At 39.5% G+C, this 22,440-nt stretch overlaps 1 protein-coding gene across 1 annotated transcript; it reads left to right on the plus strand.

Moving 5' to 3' along the window:
* Nucleotides 1-1,732: 1,732 nt before the first annotated feature.
* LOC129244282 (probable G-protein coupled receptor No18) lies at nucleotides 1,733-18,651 on the plus strand. The gene is made up of 5 exons (XM_054881927.1): nucleotides 1,733-2,171; nucleotides 14,081-14,183; nucleotides 14,307-14,432; nucleotides 14,666-14,849; nucleotides 17,426-18,651. Exons 1-5 carry the CDS (start codon nucleotides 1,733-1,735, stop codon nucleotides 18,116-18,118), a joined length of 1,545 nt encoding a protein of 514 aa, XP_054737902.1. The 3' UTR covers nucleotides 18,119-18,651.
* Nucleotides 18,652-22,440: the final 3,789 nt, after the last annotated feature.

Here is a 22,440-nt window from a genome sequence, read left to right on the forward strand (position 1 = left end):
TCGAATTTGGTGGGCATCCTTACCGGACATTGTCCGTTAAGTGTTCATGTCGTGAGACTTGGGATTGCCTCAAGTCCGTTCTGCAGAAACTGTCTGGAGGACGAGGGGGAATCTCTCAACACCTTCTTCTCAGCTGCCCTGCTCTCGTCTGGCAAAGACTTAGACATCTGAGCTCTCACTTTTTCGCTACGCCAGCGGATATAGCCGGTGTAAATACCATAAATTTGGTGAAGTTCATCAGTAGCTTGTTGCGGCTAACTACGAACGCAAATGAGCCACCGTCGGCGTCGTCGTAAAATATATGGTCATCATCGTCTCTAATCCCAAGGCTCCTTCTTCCTTCCCTTCTCCTTTCTCCTCTCCCATGTATAGCACCACAACGGACGAATTTTTAATATTTGTCCAAGTGAGCCCTTAGCTAGGGTAGCCATTTAACCTAACCTAACCTAGCCTATCCGCGATTAAAATCACTTGTTGAATCAAAGAAAATATAAATAGTTCCGTTATATTCCACGAATAATTTTTTGTATGCAAAAATCGTTCAAAAATGAAATTATGGGTAAAATACGCACGAACTTATGGACTGACATCAAGACGCACACCACAAATAGGAGGAGCTCGGCCAAACACCCAAAAAGGGTGTACGCGCCAATTATATATATATGTATATAAGCTAATTAGCAGACCTTTACTCGGCTCTGAGCGAATTCGACAGAATCAGCTGATGGGCTGACGTGACTTGTGGTAACGAAGCGGTTTATGAAAAAACTAACTTAGTGTTAGTGATATACGAAAACAATAAACCAATGCAGCTTCATTGGCGTCTGAACAACGACTGATTGGACGAGTCTGTGAATACGTGTTTGAGCAGGGTGCTGATTTCTCCTGGCAATAAGATTGTGTTAGTGATATACGAAAACAAATCAACACACAAATTACTCATGCTGCTTCGTTGATATCTCAGTGTGTGAATACATCTGAAATGATCGTGCAGAATTTGACTGCCGACTGCACAAGTGATATGGCAGCCAAAGTTCCCCTCACAATTTTCTTTTTCACCATAGCTAAGTAGCCAAGGATGATAGATACCAGGTTTGCTCGTTAGGTATGGTAAAAAAAAGAATTTGAAGGGAACTTTGGATTCTACGTCATTCGTTTGTGTTTCACTAAGCTAAAGCTAAATTTTGTGGACGAATGACGTCGGCATATCTGTCAAGTTCGCTCAGATTCAAATAACGGTCTGCTAGGTAGTACACCTCTAAAAATCTTTGCACCATGCTAAATAGCAAACCTGGTAATCTACAATCCTTGTATTGAATATCATAAAAAATATTTGCGTGTCTCTTTAAACGAAGAAAATGAAGGCTTACTCAAAAAAAAAAAAAGAGTAGGTGGTAAGAGTTATGACCCGCCCTGTATTTGATATATGCGTTAGAACTCGTATTAATTAACGACTTTAAACAGTTTTAATTATAATTTTTCATCTTCTTAAATCAAAAACTATTATAGTTCATCAAAACTCTTAGTTAATGCATAGCAAATGAAAAGTCATAAATCAAAAACATAATTTCTAAAATATCTTAAATTTATTGCAGTTGCTCGCACCTAAAAATATCGCAAATCAGATGTAAAATCCCTATGAATATATGTAGCATGCGCATATATTGCAACATTGGAATAATCTGCCTTATAAAATATCAACGAACAGTAGTGCACACAACAAACAAAAAGTATGGATGCGAGTATAACTAAGGAAGCAAGTTTCAACCTGAGTCCCCCGTCCTTCATTTACTACACGGCGCCCACTCCGAACTCCATGAATGTGTCTCAATCGGTTTTGGAGCAACGAGCGCTTGGTAAACCAAACTTTTCGGCGTTACTAGCCACAGTCACAGATGCATCTACTCAAACGGAGCAAATGACCAACTCATCGGTTAATGAATTCGCACATTTTTATGATCTGATGCTATCCTGGCAAGGCATTTGTTTGGTCACGATCTTCTGTGGGCTGATCGTGATCACGGTGTTGGGCAACACGTTGGTCATCATGGCCATAATAACTACGCGTCGCCTGCGCACTGTGACGAACTGCTTCGTGATGAGCTTAGCAGTGGCTGATTTCCTGGTGGGAATATTTGTGATGCCGCCAGCGGTAGCCGTATATTTAGTGGGTAAGTGAAAGAAGTAAATGAAGCTTCTACCTACAAACATATTTTGAAATTTGGATGTCTTGTGAATATCTGGTTATTACTCGAAATATGTAGTTTTAGAAAATATTTTTAGAAAATTTTGATACTTTATTTTATCTATATTGAAATCAATATCTGTATTTAATTTACAATAAGCGACAAACCCATTGAATATCAACATTTTTACCAATTTCAAATATTTTCCGTCCCTTTTTGTTTTTTAAATGTTCATTATTTTTGTATAAAAGTATAGCTTATTTCCCAACAATAGCCATAAAAATCAAATTTTCAAATTCTATGCAAAAATTAGAAAAATGCCACACATTTTTCAACCCAATTGAACTGTTTGTAGTTAGCATTTCTACTTATACTGTGGGCAAAAAGTAAGGTGAATTTATTTGTCAAACTTCGCGGGATTAAAATTTTGCTCTAGTTATTTTTTTTCATGAGTTGGCAGCACTGTTAATAACATCTGGACCAACTTTCATGTGAATGTCATTATCAGTAATATATTTACGCTTGTGTTTACCAAACGACCAAGAGTGCATTTTTCGATTTTTACAATGTCTGATTTGATTGAGCAGAGAAGTGCCATCAAATTTTGTTTGCGGAATGAAATTTCGGCTGCGGAAACGTTTAGCATGTTGCAGAAGGCATTTGGTGATTCGACCATGTCCCAGAAAAATGTTTATAAGTGGTACAAAGACTTCAAAGAGGGTCGAGAACGTGTTGATGACTTGGAGCTCTCCGGACCACCATCGACGTCAACAGATGACCAACACTCCAATAAAGTGAAGGAGTTAGTGCTCAAAAATCGTCGGTTGACTGTTAAAGACCTTACTGATATGATCGGAATATCAGAAGGATCTGTGAAAACCATTTTGAAAGACCATTTGGGCCTACGAAAAGTCAAATCTCGTTTGGTACCGAAAACTCTCAATTTCTTGGAAAAAAGTCGTCCCGTTGATGTGTGTGAAACAATGCTTTCAGACTAGCAGGACAAGCTCAAATGCATCATTACGGGAGATGAGACTTGGATTTGTGCTTACGACCCTGAAACAACCGACCAATCAAGCGAATATCGTGCTAAAGGCGAGGCCAGACCGAAAAGAGCACGTCAAAGTCGTTCAAAAATAAAGGTCATGATGACAGTTTTTTTCGATTTTCGTGGTGTGGTGCACTATGAATTCCTTCCACCTGGCCAAGCTGTTAATAAGGAATATTATTTAAGCGTTATGCGTCGTTTACGTGAAGCAATTCGTCTAAAAAGATCAGAATTATGGGCCAACAACTTTTGGTTTTTGCATCACGATAATGCACCGTCTCACACTGCACTCGTCCTTCGTAACCATTTCGCCAAAAATTCCACGCATATCGTTCCGCAACCACCGTATTCGCCTGATTTGGCTCCGTGTGACTACTGGCTATTCCCAAAACTCAAGAGACCACTACCGGAAATGGACTATTTGGCATGTTTCGGGGATTGGAAAACTCGTTGGCATAAGTGTATTTCATCGAGAGGGGATTATTTTGAAGGGGATGAAATTGATTTATAAGAATAAATAAAGATTTTTCATTTTACAACCAAATTCACCTTACTTTTTGCCCACATAGTACAAGTAGATAGATTTTTAGTATGCCGTGTGAAGTTCCTAAAAATTTCCATTTCGCATTTCTATAATTTTTCTTCCAAATAATTTTCTCCTAGAACGAATATACGAAATTTTGTTTTATATGCAGAAAATGCGCAACACCGTCAGCATGTTTTTTTCAGAAAGCAAATCAAAGTAGTCGAAATTCCATTGTATCGTTTTTCCCGGACTGTATGTATAAGTACTCTTTGATCAGAAAGTACCGAGAATGTTTAAATAAAACAAAACAGAGTTTCAGGCAAATTTATTTTATCTCCTTAAAAATATGACCCGTCTGAAGCAGCACACATGTGCCAACGTTTAACCCAGTCCTCCATGCACCCCTGGTAGGCCGACGAAGGGATGGCCTTCAGCTCCTTCGTCGCATTCTCTTTGATCTCCTCTATCGACTGAAATCTCCCTGCATGAAGTGGTAACTTCAATTTGGGAAACAAAAAGAAGTCGCACGGGGCCATATCAGGTGAACACGGTGTTTGCACGGTATTTACTCGGTGTTTGGTCAAATAATCCAGCACAATCTGGAATCGGTGTGATGGCGCGTTATCATCATGCAAAATCCTAGAATTGTTTGCCCACATTTCCGGCCGTTTACGACGTATAGCATCTCTCAAACGCTTCAAAACGGATAAATAATATTCTTTATTGACTGTCTGGCCCGATGGAAGGTACTCATGGTACTATGCCTTGGCAGTCGAAGAAACCAATCAACATCACATTCCCAGTACTTTTTGATCGTAGGGCATGTACGGTATTTGAGTACAGCTTGAGAGTAAAACTAATTAGCTTTTGTTTTGAACAAAATTTAACTTATCTATAAAATCATTCTACAAAATTTTCATTAGCTGCAATAATCTCCTCGATCCGAGTGCGGAAACGATTGCATGCCCGAATCAAATGATCCTTATTCATATTGACTATAACGGCATTAATTGTAGCCTTCAGAGAAGAAATGGTGCTATAAGGATGCTTATTGGTTTCACGCACAATCGTTTTCATTCTTCTTACATAGTAATCCAGGTGATTAAAGTCTGGGGCGTTAGGCGGCCATGAGCTCGGTGTTTTATGTCGTCATCGCTTTGTGTGAAGGAGCGGTGTCCTGCTGAAAGATGTATGTGCTGTCCATGGGTACACTATCAATCCAGGGTTTTACTACTACTGTTCCTAGAACCTCGATATACTAATGAAGCAGAATTCACTCGAAATCCTTGAGTAAAAAAGTGTGGTGGCATGACATGTCCTTTGCTGCTCACAACACCTAAAATCATAAAATGGGCTGGAAACTTCGTGACAATAGGAACCTCTGTAGGATTCGAACTTAGCCATATGTCTTTCTGGTCATTTCTGCAGTTGGTATTTTAATCTTGGTCAAAGTTTTTTTTTAAGAAAAAACCATAACATATCAGGCGCTTCAGGGTATTTAATTCTGTTTGGAAGATGTTTTGATTAGATAACTCGCAGTTCACGTGTTTGCTCTGACAGAATTCAGATCTTCAAGGACAACTCGACGGATAAGACCCTCAGAAACATTAAGTTCCCTCGCGAGGCCCTCATTGATTTCGAAGGGTCCTCGGCAATGATCGCTTGTTCTTACGGAATAAATTCTACAGATCGGAAAGTGTCAGTGGACATTGCCCGTGTTTTTTATGTTTTGCAACAGATTCCGCACTATCGTCTGATGATTCCAATTCACGGCGAATTTTATGAACGAATAAATGGTCACACTTAAGAAAATTAGAGATCTGTAAATCGGTGTGATTTGCACATCTTGCGACGATAACTGCATTTCTCTTCGTGTCTTGAGTTCAGCAGTAGTTCTCCATGGCTTACCTGATGCTTTTCGGAAGTTATAGCCACAAATATGAATGTCCTCAACTACCGTATGCACCCTGCACCTTATTTCTACCAGCATACTAAATTCTCTCTGGTTGAATATCAATCGATTAAGTAGCCTTAGAGCTGTATAATTTAGTTTCTATATCCTAATGTTGAAGTGAGTGTAAGCAATAAAAAATAATAATCACTTTTGCCAATTTATCACATTAATTATCGCATCCTGACAAAGCAAGAAATCATTGATAAATGTGTGCATGCATGTATGTACATCTGTGCTCATAATAATAGCAGAACGACATGTTGCGAAGATTTGACAACTTTTATTATTTATTTTTTATATTAGAACAAAAACCATATAATTGAAGTTTAACATATTTTAAAAAGTACAAAAAAAAAATCAATAAATTTTGATCAAAATTTTTAAGCTTTTAATCAGGAATTTTAGAAAAATTTCGAGTTGGAATTTGGTGCAAATTTAACCATATTTTTAATTTTTTTAATATGATTTATAGACAGCAAAAAACATCAACTCAAACCGTCGAATATTCTATAAAAATTACAAAAAAAATTGCAATTTAAAAAGTTTTCATCAAAATTTCAAAGCTTTTAATCAGAAATTTCAGAAAATTTTGAGTGCGTCATTTTATACCCCATTGGAATTTGCCAAATTTTTGCCATTTTTTTAATTTGGTATTTTTATTTAATGTATGTAGTTTATATTACAACAAACTTAAACGGTCAAATATTCTAAATAAATTAAACACAACAACAAATTTTCTTCAAAACTCCAAACTTTTTAATAAGAATTTTTAGAAAAATTTCGATTATGGAATTTTATAGTCCATTGATTTTCAGTATAAAACTGTGTAGGTTTAAATTTTTGCATACAAAAAAATGTCGAGTAATCGTTGTACGGAGAAAATGCGCAGAACCGCCAGAAAAAAAACGTATCAAAAACCAACGCGAATTTTGAGCCACTTGCACTGGCACAGTAAAGTTTAAAAATTAAATAGGATACACAACAACGGCCTCTGTAGTCTAGCGTAAATGCACTAGCCTGCCATCCCAGAGGTTGTGGGTTCGAATCCCAGGTACAGTACGGTCCTCACACTTTTACAAACTTACCTACTTTCTAGTTTCTATAAAAAAAGTGCGTGTAGCGTAGTACACTTAACAGAAGTGAAACTTTCAAGGCAGACAAAGAAAGAGGGAGAGACCCAAGAGAGAATGAGAGAGAGAGAGAGAGAGAGAGACAGAAAGAATATATATCTAAATAAATTCCCAACATTTGCAGAGAATACAAATAGCCAAATTTACAAAGAACGGAGAAGGGTTGAGCGGTGTAGGTAACGCCGGACACAAACCGTGGCAACAACGCGCACTACTCCGAGCGTTTATCACCCGCACAAACGCAGCGATTCCAGGACCGCAGCAACGGCACAAATTACCGCAAGGCAATACCAATAAATCCGACGCCGGAATGGATAGCACTTTATAGTAAGCACAAGCACTAGCCAGGAAACGGAAATAAGCGCCAAAAAGTAGGCACCACAAAAAACAAAAACGCCAAAAATATTAGAGCCAAAAAACAACCCAAATGGTAGGCACCAAGGAAATATAACGCCAAAAAGTAGGCATCAAACATACATATATTTCCTACAAGTTTGCACCAACAAACAAGCGCCAAAAAGTAGGCAGTGTTATTTCTCACTAGAAATTAGCTCAAGGAAAAACTCAGGAAAAAAGCATAAAGTGTGTCTAAGATATAGTTATATTATATAAGGTATAGCTCTCACTCTCTTCTTTTCCTCTATATTATAACTTTTTTCTCTCTTGCGGAACGAAAATGCCCAAAACGTTGCATGACCTTGAAATTTTACTCTCCATTCTCGCTCGTCCATCGACGCCTAAGAAGTTTCACTTTAAAATAAAACAAAAATTAACTGCTCAACCCCAACAACCTTATCCTTCCAATCCTTACTCCCACACAAAAAGTCAGCGCATTGCTTGCATTGTGGCTGCTAAAACAAGCAAAAAAATATAGAAAAAACACAGTTACACATTGCCTCAGTGGCGCCAGCAATAGGAAGCGGGCAATCGCGGTAATAGCGCAGACACACCAAATTTAGCGAAGTCCTCAACCATCTGTGCGATCCTTCTGGCAGAAAAATCTGACACACAGATGGCGCTTCCAGAAGTAAGAAGGCGTTGTTCCTAAGCAACGACAGGTGGACATTCCCACTACTTAGAACTGGTAGCGGCAGGCTAATCACCTACCCTGTCAGAAATCAAATAGATGAACGAAACCAACGCAATACTGAGTCTTGTCGAGGCCCTACGCTGCCGAGTGGAGTGAACAAGGAAAAAAACACACAACTGCATACCTATGATTCTTGGAAAGCTATGACTAAAAATTTACAAACTTTGCTGGATATTTGTTGAATATTTGTAAATATTGTATAAAGTTTGATACTTGAGTTATTTTATATAAAAATATAAAAAAAAAATTATCAGAATTTTGCAATATGCCTCGCTGCTATTATTTTGAGCACATGTGTCCACGCAAAGAAATCAAAATTTTTACTTTTGTGAATACCAAAATGCGGTACTATTAATATTTTCTTGCGGAAACATTTAAATAGCCACATACTAGGTTCTCACACACGCATGCATACATACATACACACATACTATATTATGCATAAATATTGTAGAGAGTATTTTGACACCATCAAAAAGTATTAAACAGCTTGGCGACGCTATTCAAAGACGCACGAGTATTTCACAAGCTTTTGTGCGGTGGTCAAGCAAGCGTCTCTTTGGCATTAAATACCATATGGACCGAATACATAAAAACGGAATGACTGGAGAAATTTAGCCACAAATAAAATGTGGCTTAAGTAAATTATTGCGATTATTCTTTCATTTGTCATATTTTCTTATCATATATATACTGACCTACATACACATGTGCACACACGCGCTCATGCATGGAAAGTTTCTAGGGCAAATAAAATATTACGATATTTTTATAACCAACTCATAACAGTATGAGGTGCAATTTATTGATTTTCATTTACTTGACTAGTATTCGGTTCGTCCTGCATTCGAAATCTATAAAACATCAAATGATGCAGGAATGTCAAGGTAGAGGTAGGTAAGTAGGTGGGGTAGCTGTCGCAATGACACACTAAGACCTTTCGTGGGTCCATTGTGATGCCACTGGAACCTATCCTTCCCCTATGGGTTCCTTTTCAAACCATCCGGTAGCTTTAATAAACGAGCAAAGCTTCGTTAGTTTTAGATGCGCTATGTCCGCTACATCAATTAAAAATGCCATGTCCAGAGTGCGGAGCCTCCTTGTCGCTAAGCTTTCAGACTCACATAAAAGGTGTCTGACTGTTTCCTCTTCTTCTGTATTAAGACAGCTTCTACCGAAATCGACCTATGGGAGTCCTTACCTTATAGCGTGGCTGCCTATCAGACAATGACCAGTTAATACCCCTATCATTTTTCTTATATGTATGTACTTTCTCTCCTCAAACTTAACAAGCTGTTCCATTTCGGCCATGACTGTCTGCTTAGTTCGCATTATGAGAGGTTTTGCCAACTTGCATTTACCTTATTGATGGATTCCCTAACTATCAGTAGTTTACAAGTGGCTATAGGCATGTGTAGCAGCGTTTTATCCACTTGGAGGTCGAGCGTTGTACCGGTTCGAGCAAGTTCATCTGCTTCTTCCCTGCTATATTCCTGTGGCCTGGCACCCAAATATGGTGTACTTTCTAGTGTTTTGATACGTCATTTAGAAGTTCATAACATTCTATGACTGTTTTCTACGAGTGTGTTTTAGATTCTGGCTCTTTTATTGCTGCTTGACTGTCCGAGTATAGGAAGACTTCATTTGTGCATAATACTCTGGCTTTTATTACCGTAAGTCCCTCTTTTATGGCAATGACTTCCGCCTGAAATACACTGCAATGATCAGGTAGGCGAAATGATTGGCTAACTCTGAGTTTATCGGAGTAAACCCCTCCACCTACTCCGTTGTCTAGTTTTGGTCCATCTGTATAGATGTTTATATCATTTTCCTTAACAATAAGCCCATTATCCCATTCCTCTTTGGAAGGAAATACTGTGACGAAGGTTTTATTTAAGTTGATATCCTTGGTCCTTGGGAATGTCAAACTTCCGCCTGTATTTACATCTATCTTTGCAATACTAGAAATAACAGGCTGGACAATTAGCAAAAGCTGGCGAGTAATTAAAATCAAAGGCTTCAGTGACAGTCAAGCTGCTCTAAAAACCTTAAAAACCGCCGGCACCGTTTCAAAAATTTTTCAGGAATGAAAGTTGAAGCTAAGCTCTGCTGCAAGGTAGAATGAGCTTGAACATATACTCGTATAAGTGGTGCGACACTGTGCTGTTCAAGGCAACGAACTGGCTGATGAATTAGCAAACACCGGTTCCTTGGAGTGTCCAACTGAACAGGACTCAATTTCAGCACCAAGCACAACGGGAGAAAAGTTGGGTACATCAAGGCTCTTAGTAGTAAAATTCATGATAAACCTTAGTGCAGTATTACAAAGCCACCAAGTCTTTTCTTCTCAGACAGAGGGTTAGTGAATTACGAGCTCTTACCTATATGTAGTACCTATTACATGCACACTTCATAGGTTCGACATATGGTCACCATGGGCATCATCAACGATCTATTGTGTACCTCTTGTTTGGCGGATTTTCTCTGCCACTGCCCGAGTTTTTCCTGGCTTAAATGCTAAATTTTTGGATCAACTATATCTCTTTTCCTCGACAAACTGCTAAGATTTATAAAAAATCTGGGATTTTTGCTGAGTAGTAATGAATACTGCCGTATCCGAATGGTTTGGTGCGTGACTACCATTCGGAAGTGCTCAGGTCGAATCTCCATACAAGAATCACCAAAATGATAGAAAAAGTGTGCACCACAAATTGAAGGAGGAGCTCGGCCAAAAACCTAATACAGGATGTAAGTAAGAGTCAATTATATACTTAACGGGCGATCAATTTAGAGGCATCAGATTTTCAATTGAAACAAAACAACCAAAATTCAAATTGCTTGGGAAATTTTTATTATTTTTGTGTAGAACTATTCATGCCATTTATTTTTTAAAGATAAACCCCTTTAAATATTGGCCGCAACTGCTCCGTACTTCGACCAAACACAAATTTTAAAGACACGCTGGAGGACGCCAGTCGGTATCTCGTAAATATCTTTAGTAATGTTGGCTTTCAATGCCTCAATTCAAGCTGGTTTTTCCACAAAGCAGTGAGACTTTACATAGCCCCATAAATAAAAGTCCAAGGGTGTGATATCACACGATCTTGGTGGCCAATTACTGGTCCGAGACGAGAGATAAATTGCTCACCGAAACGACGAGGCAGTAAATCCATTGTTTCACGGGGTGTGTTACAAGTAGCACCGTCTGGTTGGAACCTTGTTGGGATGTTGTGGAGAACACGGCCTTCAATTTCTGGCATCAAATTGTCGTTTATCATGGCGCGAAAGCGTTCGCCATTCAGTGCTACAATGGTGCCAGTCACGTCTTTGAAGAAACATGGGCCGATGATTCCTCCAGCCCATCGACCCCATCAAACGGTTGTTTTCAGTGGAGTAATGGCTGTTGGTTGGTTTTTGAATGTCTTCGGGTTGCTCTTCAGCCCAAATATTAATATTTTTCGTATTGACATAGCCGTTAAACCAAAAAAGGGCTTCATCGAGCGCGCGATGAACACTTTTCACAGGACGTCGATTTTCGTAATACACTGCTGGTCTTAGGTTAGACGCACCATCGTTATTTTTAAACAAAATCAATTATTTATTATCATGCTTGTTCTAATTGTCCAAAATGCTTTTCTTATCAAAGTGCGAATCTTGTTCGAAAAAAAAAATGCTGACAGCTGGTTGATTTGCGAAAAAATAACTGTACATTCGGAGATTATAGAAATTTCTATGGCAATCACACGTGTTTTCGGTTGGTCATTGAATTAGACGCAGCTTAAATTTCTTCGTATTGCGTGGACAAGCGTAAACTTTCGTATTGAAAAAATATCAAAAATAAACAAATAAAGTGTTTTCGAGCTACATTTGAAGAAAAAAATGGGAAAAGCTGCTATTATGAGCTTATTGGAACGTCAAAAAGTAGACTTTCTTCACTCGCAAGGACTGTCCAATCGGAACATTGACAAACAAATAAATCGCAGCTCCAGAACTGTTGACAGATATTTGAAGGATCCAGAGGCATATGGAAATAACTTCAAAGGGAAAAAAAGGCACTATCAAAACAAGCAGTACGCCAAATTGTTAGAATCGCTTCGAACTCGTCTAAATCTGCTGCTAAGATCAAGGAATTGGCCGGAGTAAAAGCAAGCCTATCAACTGTTCAGCGTACGATCAGAAATGCAGAACACCTGAAGCGTCTAAAAATCAAGAAAAAAACCCCTTTGAATGCAATACGCAAAGAAAACCGGCTTCAATTCGCGAAAGAATACCTGACGTGGACTGTCCAATCTGACACTCGACTAAATGATTGGCGTTCAGTTGTATTTACTGATGAAAAACGTTTTAGATGGCCCTGATGGATTTCAATATTATTATCACGATTTGCGGAAAGATGAGCTATATTTAAGTCGCCACCATAGCCGAGAAGGGGGAATAATGGTGTGGGGTGCTATCACGTTTTATGGAACAATTGACTTGATTTTTATCGAACAAAAGATGAACGGCGATCGCTTCAAAACATTGTTGGAGTCCGTATTTCCAAAATTAAAAGATCTCTTTGTACCAATTCCGTGGATTTTTCAACAAGACAATGCTCCTATTCATTACTCTCGAGTAGTAAAATCTTTTATTTCGAGTCAAAACGTTAATATCATGGCCCCCATATTGTCCAGATCTTAACGTAATTGAAAATGTTTGGGGCTGGCTAACACGGAAGGTATACGAAGGAGGAAAGCAATACGAAGATAAGGAAACATTAACTGCAGATATTAAACGTGCTTGGAGCGAGATTTCCTTGAACTACATAGATTCCTTGTATCATTCTATAAAGGACCGGATTTATGAAGTTATTACTAACAAAGGAGGCAGTACTCACTACTGAAATTATTATTATTTTTTTATTTCAAATAAATCAAATAGTAATTTAAGCTAAAATCCAAATACTTTTCTTATAAAAATTAAAAAGCCAAAGTGCGTCTATTCTAATGGCCAAGAAAAATTCGTTTTATTTTGAGTAGCTTTAAGAAAATGTTTGAAAAACACAATTTTGTTAAATATGTATAATCATTTGAATATTATATTTAAAGTACCATTAAATAAGAAATGTTTCTGCATATCAACTTCTTTTCTATCGTCCTTTAATAAATAAATATGAAGCAAAGTTGTATGCAACTAAACGTGCGTCTAACCTAAGACCAGCAGTGTACAGTTGTACGATTTGTAAACGTTGTTGTTGGACGTAAGTCTTTACATGATGAAATGCCAGTGAATACTGAAAAAATTAATGTATTTTGTTTGACAGTAGTAACGCGTGATATCTCAAAACAACCCTATTTGAAAAGGTACCGCCAATCTGATCACCTTTTATATATAATGAATACCCACCCTATCTGTACCTGCCCATAATTTTAAGTCCTATCACTTTGGCTTAAGAGCAATGTGCAGTGCCTGAATGCTTGCATATATTTCCGGCCATCCACAATTTCAATCCATTCCATTTCATTTCTCAGCGGAGAGAGATGAATATAATTAGTCATTAGATGGTTGATGGTCGGTATTATTACAGGACACAGCCCATCGGGACAGCATATGACCACCATTGGAATCATTGAGGACCCAATGTGCCTGTCGTGCTTGGAGGAGGCGGATAGTATAAAGCATTGTGGGTGTGCCGCCTTTGCTAGAGCAATTCTACGAGTTTTGGGTTCCGATGCCTTGAGAATGAGGAATATTCGTTCTCTAAAACTGGAGGATACTTACAGATTTACCAAAGAATCTGGAAAGTTCTCACAGGACTAACTACCTCTGTCTCTGTCTCTATTCTTTCCTATCTCTTTCTCTGATACTTTTCTCCTTTTCTCCTTTACTATCTACCCTCTTTCCAGAGCTCTAACTACAATAGGCTTTTTAGCCAGAGTGTTTTAGGTGCCACCAAATCTCTTGGTGCTTCTTGGCTCGACCAATTCAAATTTCAGACAGTTTTCCAAGTTGTCCGTAAGTTTACTTCGATTCTCTATGCTTTCGGCCCTTATCGCTTCGGTTTATTATCACTTTTTAAATACATCCTAGCACCATTCGGTATTCATCGCTTTTAACCGCTTCTTTCTTGTTGAATACGTCATAAAATACACTTTTATACTTTTCAGGCTCTTGGCGCCTTGGCTGGATCCTTTGTGACATTTGGATATCCCTCGACATATTGCTTTGTACCGCGTCCATACTCAGCCTGTGCGCCATCAGCATAGACAGGTGAGTCGGCCCATTTCCACATTTGATCAACAATTCAATTCACTCGCTGAATGCAATAATTCGTAACATTTGTTTGCTGAGTGCACCCACAGTGGCTCTAATTAATTTGTGCTTTCTTCGCAGGTACCTGGCTGTAACAAAACCACTAAAGTACTCACACCAGCGTCGTTCAAAACGCCTGGCCCTGCTGATGATTCTTATTGTCTGGCTTTTGGCATTGGCTATCACCTGCCCGCCAATGCTCGGCTGGTAAGTTATTGGCAGTTGGTGCGCTCGAATATATTGTAAAAATTCATTAGGTAGACGAGTGCACGCGTAGCATAGCACACACATACGATATGTATGTGTAGTAGTAGTACCTGTGTTTGGTGGCGGTGGGAAATGATTGGGAACGCATCAATGAAATTGCCAATTACGCTTGCCTTTCAGCCAAATTGAAAACTAATTTCTGATATTCGTATAATTTTTTCATTTCGCCACAGGTATGAGCCAGGGCGACGTGACCGAGACGAATGCCGTTACAATCAAAATAAAGGATACGTTATCTACTCCGCCAGTGGCTCTTTCTTCCTGCCAATGATCGTGATGATTTATGTGTATGTGCGTATCTCCTGCGTCATCGCGTCGAGGCATGACAAGATGACCCACACCAGCGTGCACAGTAAGGTAAACCAATAAACAAATTGTCTGCATAAAAAACCACTCATAGTTAGTTTCAATGTTGTAATATTGTAATTGAAGACAAATGAATGCAGTAGAACTTGGCTTATGGAATGTATAGCGAAAACTTTGCATTTTCGTGCCTGTCCAGCAAGGCATATTGAGCTGGTAGTAGCGGTAGAGCATAAACAACAAAAGCAATATATTTTGTTGTTGTTGTAGCAGCATAAACGTCCCCATACATATACGGGGAGATCTGCTGATGTGGCAGTCCTTGGTCGGATATAAATCCGGGTCGCTCCGGTTACGTAGAACCGACTCTCGTGGGGACGCAATGCATTTTCTGCTTACTTTTGTTCCCTAGGACTAGGATATAATAAAATTTGAAAATTTAGAGACCAAATCAAATTCAGAGAAAAAATAAAATCAGCTGCTCTGCTGATCTGCTGGTATTACCTGGTCAATGTGCTTTCCCGTCTACTTTTTTATTTAACTCCATATGAAATTAATTTTGTTCGGACTTTGAATATACAGGGTGTCCGGCAGCAGAATTAGGAATTAAAAGCTAAATTAAAAAATAATCACCAAAGACAAAAGTTTATTTCAAAAACTATTACAAAGAAGACAATCCCGGATGCAAAATTATTTTTTGATTATTTTCGCTAAAGAGAAAGATGTGATTGCATCGCGTTCAAGTCCGTAAAAAGAAGTAGGCCTGGACCGGACATAGGCTTAGAAAATCAGCGCAGGAAATACCAACGATGGCCTTAGAGTATACCACTCATGCTTACAGTCGCAGAGAACGACGCTAAGGATCCTGGTGACGCAGCCTTCACGAGGAATTATTCAGCAAAATGTCGCCTGGAGGCAAGCTAAACAAACAAGCAACGATAGAAGAAAGTGGAAATCCCTGACTTTGTCACTGTGCGCCTCATAATCGGCGCTTAAGCAAGCAATAATTTCTTCTAAATGTGCATCATTACGTCGGATACACTACACTCTTGGAATCTGGGCTCCATGCTCCATGCCACTTGCTGAAGAAGTGATGTCGGAATACCCTTAGCCTCGTGAACTATATTTCGTTTTGGTATTGAGATGATTGGTGGGTTTGTTTCATAGACTTTACTTTGAGGTACCCCACAGAAAAAAGTCCATAGGGGTAAGATCGGACGACCTGGGTGGCCAGGATATGTCAACGGAACGGCTATCAGTTTGTTAGGGAAGAAATAAAGCAGTATTGCCATGGTATCTCTAGTCCTGGGCGGCGTGGTGTCATCTTGCTGAAACCATGTATGTGCACTGACGGAAGGATGTTCTCTTATTATTAGCGGAAAATAATAGTTCAGCAAGCGCTGATAGTAGACACCGAGTCCACAGAAATTGCTTGTTCTAGATGATTTTCAAAAATATGATTCAATTATTCCACTGCTTGACGATGCACACTAAATCACCACTCCGTCACTTTGGGATTGGAAAGTGGCTGTTGAGTTTTGATGGTTTATTGTGGGTTTTGTCCTTTATAGAACTTTCTACACCTTTGATTGGCGCGATAACCGCTTACGCGATGTTGGTCGAGTTTAACAAAGCGCGCCAGTCGTTTCTTTCTCCACCCGATCTTTTCAACGCAGATGAGATCTTCCTCTTCTTCTGCTACCACCAGATCATCTTTCTTCCGCAAATTTTTTCTCTCAAGCAGTCCAATTCACATCTCATCGGATATTATTATCGTCCAAGCTTCTGCACCACACGTTAGGACGGGCATGTCGAGCAATAACGTGACTTATAACGGAATTTTTGCTTATTTACACTTCCATTTACATGAAAACCCTACAAAACCTTTCCAACATTATCTCGCTACAACAAAATGTCACAAATTTTAAGGGTTAGACCTAAGTGCTTCAATTTTGAAGGAGTGAAGTCTAAAATCTTTTCTCGATATTTCAAGTTTCACTTGTAGCGACGAGTTCAATATTTTCATTTGCTCACGACGTCCGACTGAGCCCCGACCTTGGGCTGTTTGCTCGGAGCCTTCGCACCCATGAACTAATCAAAGCTCCACTTGGGTCATCAATTAACACGTTCCCGCCGGCGCTGTTATTCATGGTCTTCGCCCACAGACGGCAATGTTTTTAAACATTAAAAGTCTTTTCGCTCTATCGGAAGCGATTGCAGGTCATAAAACGAAATTTTTTCATAAGGGTAGACGTTTATGGCATCTCATCTCATAGGTACCGTTTAATAAAGTACCATTGGTGGTACACGCTGCCTCATGAAGCAATCTTGTGCGAGCCACCGGTGGTACGCGCCGGCGTGAACGTGTTAAAGTCTAACACACGCAACATTGGTCTTGAAATTGGCTTCGATTGCGAAAGCAGGTTGATCAACTGTCCACTGCGACCTCGTATCTAAATAATCCGCACGCATATCTAAGCTAACGCGGTCCCTTCACAGCTCGTATGCACAGCGGTTAGGGAGAAGCTTTACATTTAAAACCTAATTCTGCCACCGGACACCCTGTATATATGTACATATTTTTTTATTACAATATATATTAATGTTTTTTCTTACCTTTACTCTGACAGCGCTATCGACGCTACACAACCACCGATTCCAACAATTATGCGGAACATCATTTCTTGGAGCTGGCGTGCGAGAACAACGCCAGCGCGCGTAGATTCTCTAATCAAACTATCGTCAATGATCTGAACGAAGTCGTAATGCCTGATGTAGAGAACGGTCGTCCGCTTCTCAGTGTAGCGGCAGCGAATGGTGGTGGCAAAGGCAATATTTGCAATTTGACACGACCAGTGTCATGGAAATCGCCACCAGCTGCTATGTATAAATTTTCTTCCAATGCCAAGCGTCACCAATACGCCCGTTCATGTCCGCCTGGCTCGATAGCACAACTCCAGGCGCGCGGTTCGCAACCACAACAGCAACAACTAAAATCATTGGCCAACTGTATAATTTCGCTGCGAAAGGAGCACAAAACTACACAAACATTGAGCATTGTGGTGGGCGGCTTCATCGCTTGTTGGCTGCCATTCTTCATTTACTACCTGAGTACGCCGTTTCTGGAGCAACATCAGGTCAGCCGGACCCTAACAAATGTGCTCACCTGGCTGGGTTGGCTCAACAGCGCTATAAATCCTTTCATTTATGCATTTTACAGCATCGATTTCCGTGTGGCTTTCTGGCGACTCATCTGCCGACGTTTCTGTAGCAATACCCTGCGACCGCGAACGCCTACAACCACAACATCAACGCGGCTGTAGTCATCGTGTACCTTGAAAATGTAGCACACGAGCGCAAATGGAAAAAGAGATGCATCGGTAGCTGGCTCAGATGTGCACTCGTACACACACCCATGCATACGTGAAGCTTTGCGCGGTCATTAGCGTAGAAATGAATCGAACATAACTTAATCTCCACCTGCAAATGCAGGATGTATGTATGTATGTGTTTACATAGGTGTAGATGTTTGAATATGCTCTTATATTAGTGTCTGTGAGTTGGAAACTTTGCGCCTACAAGAGAGACTTTGCACTCACTAATAAATCTGGCGTAACAACTTTCTATTTTTGTTGCTTTGCATTTAAATATCGAATTTTAATATTAGCTCAATTTTTAAGTATTGCCCTATGAATTTACTTACACGCATACATACATAGGCATTCATAAGTATATAGAAAGCATTTTCATTAATGAACTTGCATTGCTCGTGCATCCATAATATTTAACACTCTATAATAAGGAAATATGTGTGAATTGTTCTTAAAAGTAATTAAACTTAATAAATACTGTGTATTTACATCGATCAAAGGCAGAAATTTGTATAAACAACCTAAAGTATAAGTATATATGTATTTTTTGTCGAGGCGTGAGGTCAATGTATATTAAAATAATTAATATATTTAACTTTAGTATTTATGTATTTATAACCAAGGCCCAAAGCAAAATAAAAGTATATTTAATCCCACAAGCAAGAAATGATTGAATTTATTTGAAAAACGAAAAGCGGTTATTTAAAGACATATACAGGGTGTCTGGTGGAAGAATTATAATTTAAGTTTTAAATTAAATTATCCCATCAAACAAGAAATAATTGAATTCATTTGAAGACGGAAAGCAGGCTGGTTGGTTGGTTGGTTAGAGTAGTGATTCATCCAGAATCCAACTAGCGCTTCCGCACCATTTTGTTGCCACACCCTCGTTACCAAATTGTTTAACAGTTATTTACAGCAAAACTATATCCAGTCTGTGCGGTTTAGGAACCTTATTAGGTTGTTGACGTCTAAGCCAGACAGCTTGTAGAGACTCTCGAACAGCGGTTTGCCCAGGATTAACATTCTGTCCTTCCATAGGGCAGGGCATTCACAGAGAAAATGAAAGATTGTTTCTTTTTCCTCTGGTTGTTTACAACTATGACAGTGTGTGTTGTGAGGGATGCCCATTTTAGCGGCTTGTTCTCCGATAGACCAGAAGCCAGTTATGACTGCCGTAAGTCTACAGGTGTCCCGTCGTTTCATGTTTATTAGTGTCGACGATTGCTTGAGGTTGTAGGTGGGCCATAACGTTCTGCTGATTTTGCATTTCGTCTGGTCTCTCCATCTACAATCTGCAATTCGAAGGTGTTTTAGGGAAATTGCATTCTTGACCGCACCTAGTGGAGTGAATACTGGTACTGCAAGAGCGCTATTCATGGCAGATCGCCCTCTTGCCAGTTCATCAGCTTTTTCGTTACCTTCTATGTTCCGGTGTCCCGGGACCCAAATTAAGGTTACTCTATGGTTTTCACTCAAGTTGGTGAGGCTATTCCTACCTATCTCCACCACTTTAGAGGTTGGTATAGTCGCGTCCAGCGCCTGGATTGCAGCTTGGCTATCCGAAAGAATAGCGATATTGCCCTTAAAAGAGAAATCTGCGATTAGTAACCTACAGGCTTCCCCAATTGCTAGTACTTCCGCTTGGAAGACGCTACTGGTATTAGGGAGACGCACAGATTTTTCAATTCCAAGTCTCTGAGAATGTATACCAGCTCCGACACCACAATCCATTTTACTGCCATCTGAATAGACTGTCGTATCGAAGTTGTTTAGAGAGAATCCCTTATTCCATTCTTTTTTAGATGGAAAGAGAGTGGCAAAATTCCTATTGAACGTTACCATCGGGACGATGTAGTCAGTCCTCACCGAGGTTAACTGAGTTCGTCGCAATAATAGACTAGCGTGACCATAAGTTTTTTCTTTCCAAATGCACGCATGGTTGCCGTCTTCTTTATATGTAGGTCTATTGGAATAACGTGTGTCAGTGCATTGAGAGCCTCTCTAGGACATGATCTGATTGCACCGACCGTTATTGCACGGAAAGCAGTCACTAAATTAAACTACCTTAATTCGTGTGCAACGGCTTTTCGTATATTTTGTTCACATTACAATATTCGACGTTTAGGTGATGCCCTAAGTTAAGATTTGACTCGTTCATGGGTGCGAAGGCTCTGAGTAACAAGTTCCGTAACAAACAGCTCACGGCCGGGTCCAACCGGACATCGAGAACAAAAGAAAATATTGAGCTCGTGATTACAGGTTTGCATGATAATCCGGGTCAGTCCATGCGCAAGAGAGCGGCTGCACTGAAACGTCTAATAACTATTGTGTATGAATTATTAAGGAAGGATCTTAGATTTCACTGCTAAAAAAAATCTAAAATTCAAATCGATCCTAACCCTTACAAATTATGAGATTTTATTGGAGCGACTTCGTACGGTAAACATTTGATTTTGGACCGATGAAGCCTATTTGAATTTAATTGGAAGTGTAAATAAGCAAAGTTGTTGTTATAGATCAGGGTTAAAGACAGAGCCTACTATTACAGCACCAACTGCCACTTCAATGTCGCAAAGTAACGCAGTGACGGTTTGGGGTGCATTGTGAAGCAGATTAAATTCTTGTAAAAATCGTCGAGGGCAAGCAGTTTCTATGAACGGTGTCTATTATCGGCGCATGCTGAACGATTATTATCCGCCAATAATAAGAGAACATTCTGCCGTCAGTGCACATACATGGTTTCAGCAAGATGACGCCACGCCGCCCAGGACTAGAGATACCATGGCGATACTGCGTGGTATCTTCCCTAACAAACTGATAAGCCATTCTGTTGACATATCCTGGCCACCCAGGTCGTCCGATCTTACCCCTATGGACTTTTTTCTGCGGGGGTACCTCAAAGTAAGTCTACGAAACAAACCAACCAACCATCTCAATGCTAAAAGGAAATATAGTTCACGAGGAAATTTCAAGGGCATTCCGACATCACTTCTTCAGCAAGTGGCATGGAGCACGGAGGCCAGATTCCAAGAGTGTATCCGACGTAATGGTCTACATTCAGATGAAATCATTGTTTGCTTAAGCACCAATTATGGGGGCATAGTGCCAAAGACAATGATTTCCACTTTCTTCTATCGTTGGCTATTTGCTTAGCTTGCCCCCTCGTGAGGGCTGCGTCGCTGGAATTATTTGGGTCATCCTCTGTGCCTGTAACTTTTACGGTTTCACTCTAAGGCTATCGCTGATATTTCTTGCGCTGCTTTCCGAAGCGTATTTCCGATCCAGGGACACTTCACCTTATGGATTTATGAATAATGATCCCGATCTGAATGCATCGTCTCTTTAGAGCAAATAAATACAAAAAAATTAAATCGCTTTCTTAATTTTGCTTGTAATTCCTAATTCAGCTACCGCACACGCTGTATGTACTAATAGAATTTATTCGATAACAATGGGTGACTATCGAACTAGATCGATATTATAGAAATTTGCGGCAGATAGTGCCTACGACGAGGTATTCAGCCCTATCATAGAATTCGACGTAGACTGTTTTTGGTAGAAACTAAGAAATTGTAATCATACAATTCGAATAGCTCCGAACGTGATACTGTAGTAGCCCTTCCGGTTGTAGTAATGGAATTTTTGTTTAGTGGGTGAAATAATTTTTATATGCGTCCCATCCACACACAAAATGATGTCGGGAAATCTATATTTTTGATACAATTCCATCTTGTTTTACCATTTTTCATTGGCACTCATGTCAAGATTTATGGTACCTGCTGAGGGCACAATCGTGTTTGTAGTGGCGCCAATACGACCTTATATCTAAATGTAGGCTGCCCTATTGGCACGTCGAAATCTTTGCCAACTCCATGCTGATAGCCTCCCTCCACAAGAAACCGTAAAACAGAGGATAGTCGGAGAACTGGAGTTTTGGACGACGACCTTGCTGAGCTCGCGCTGTCTTCAATAAATCTCAAAACGTATGTAAATGCAGCTTAATTTAACCGGTAATTTTTGATAAACCTGTTTTAAAGCGTATTTAAGTAAACTTTTTGTTTAACAAAAAGGCAAGCACTTACATTGGTTTGCCCATATCGAGATGGTTGCTTACATTTCTCAATATTTTTCGCTCAATTCTGAGACTCCGTTTGCTTCTCTCACTTTCCTCCTCCATTAACACAATCGCACATATTAATGAATACATTTTAATTTAAAAATTCAGCCCAAAAACTTAAAGATTTTTTGCTAAATGTTTTGTTTACATTGAG

The sequence above is a fragment of the Anastrepha obliqua genome, chromosome 1, assembly GCF_027943255.1.
Source record: "Anastrepha obliqua isolate idAnaObli1 chromosome 1, idAnaObli1_1.0, whole genome shotgun sequence".
Lineage (NCBI taxonomy): Eukaryota > Metazoa > Arthropoda > Insecta > Diptera > Tephritidae > Anastrepha > Anastrepha obliqua.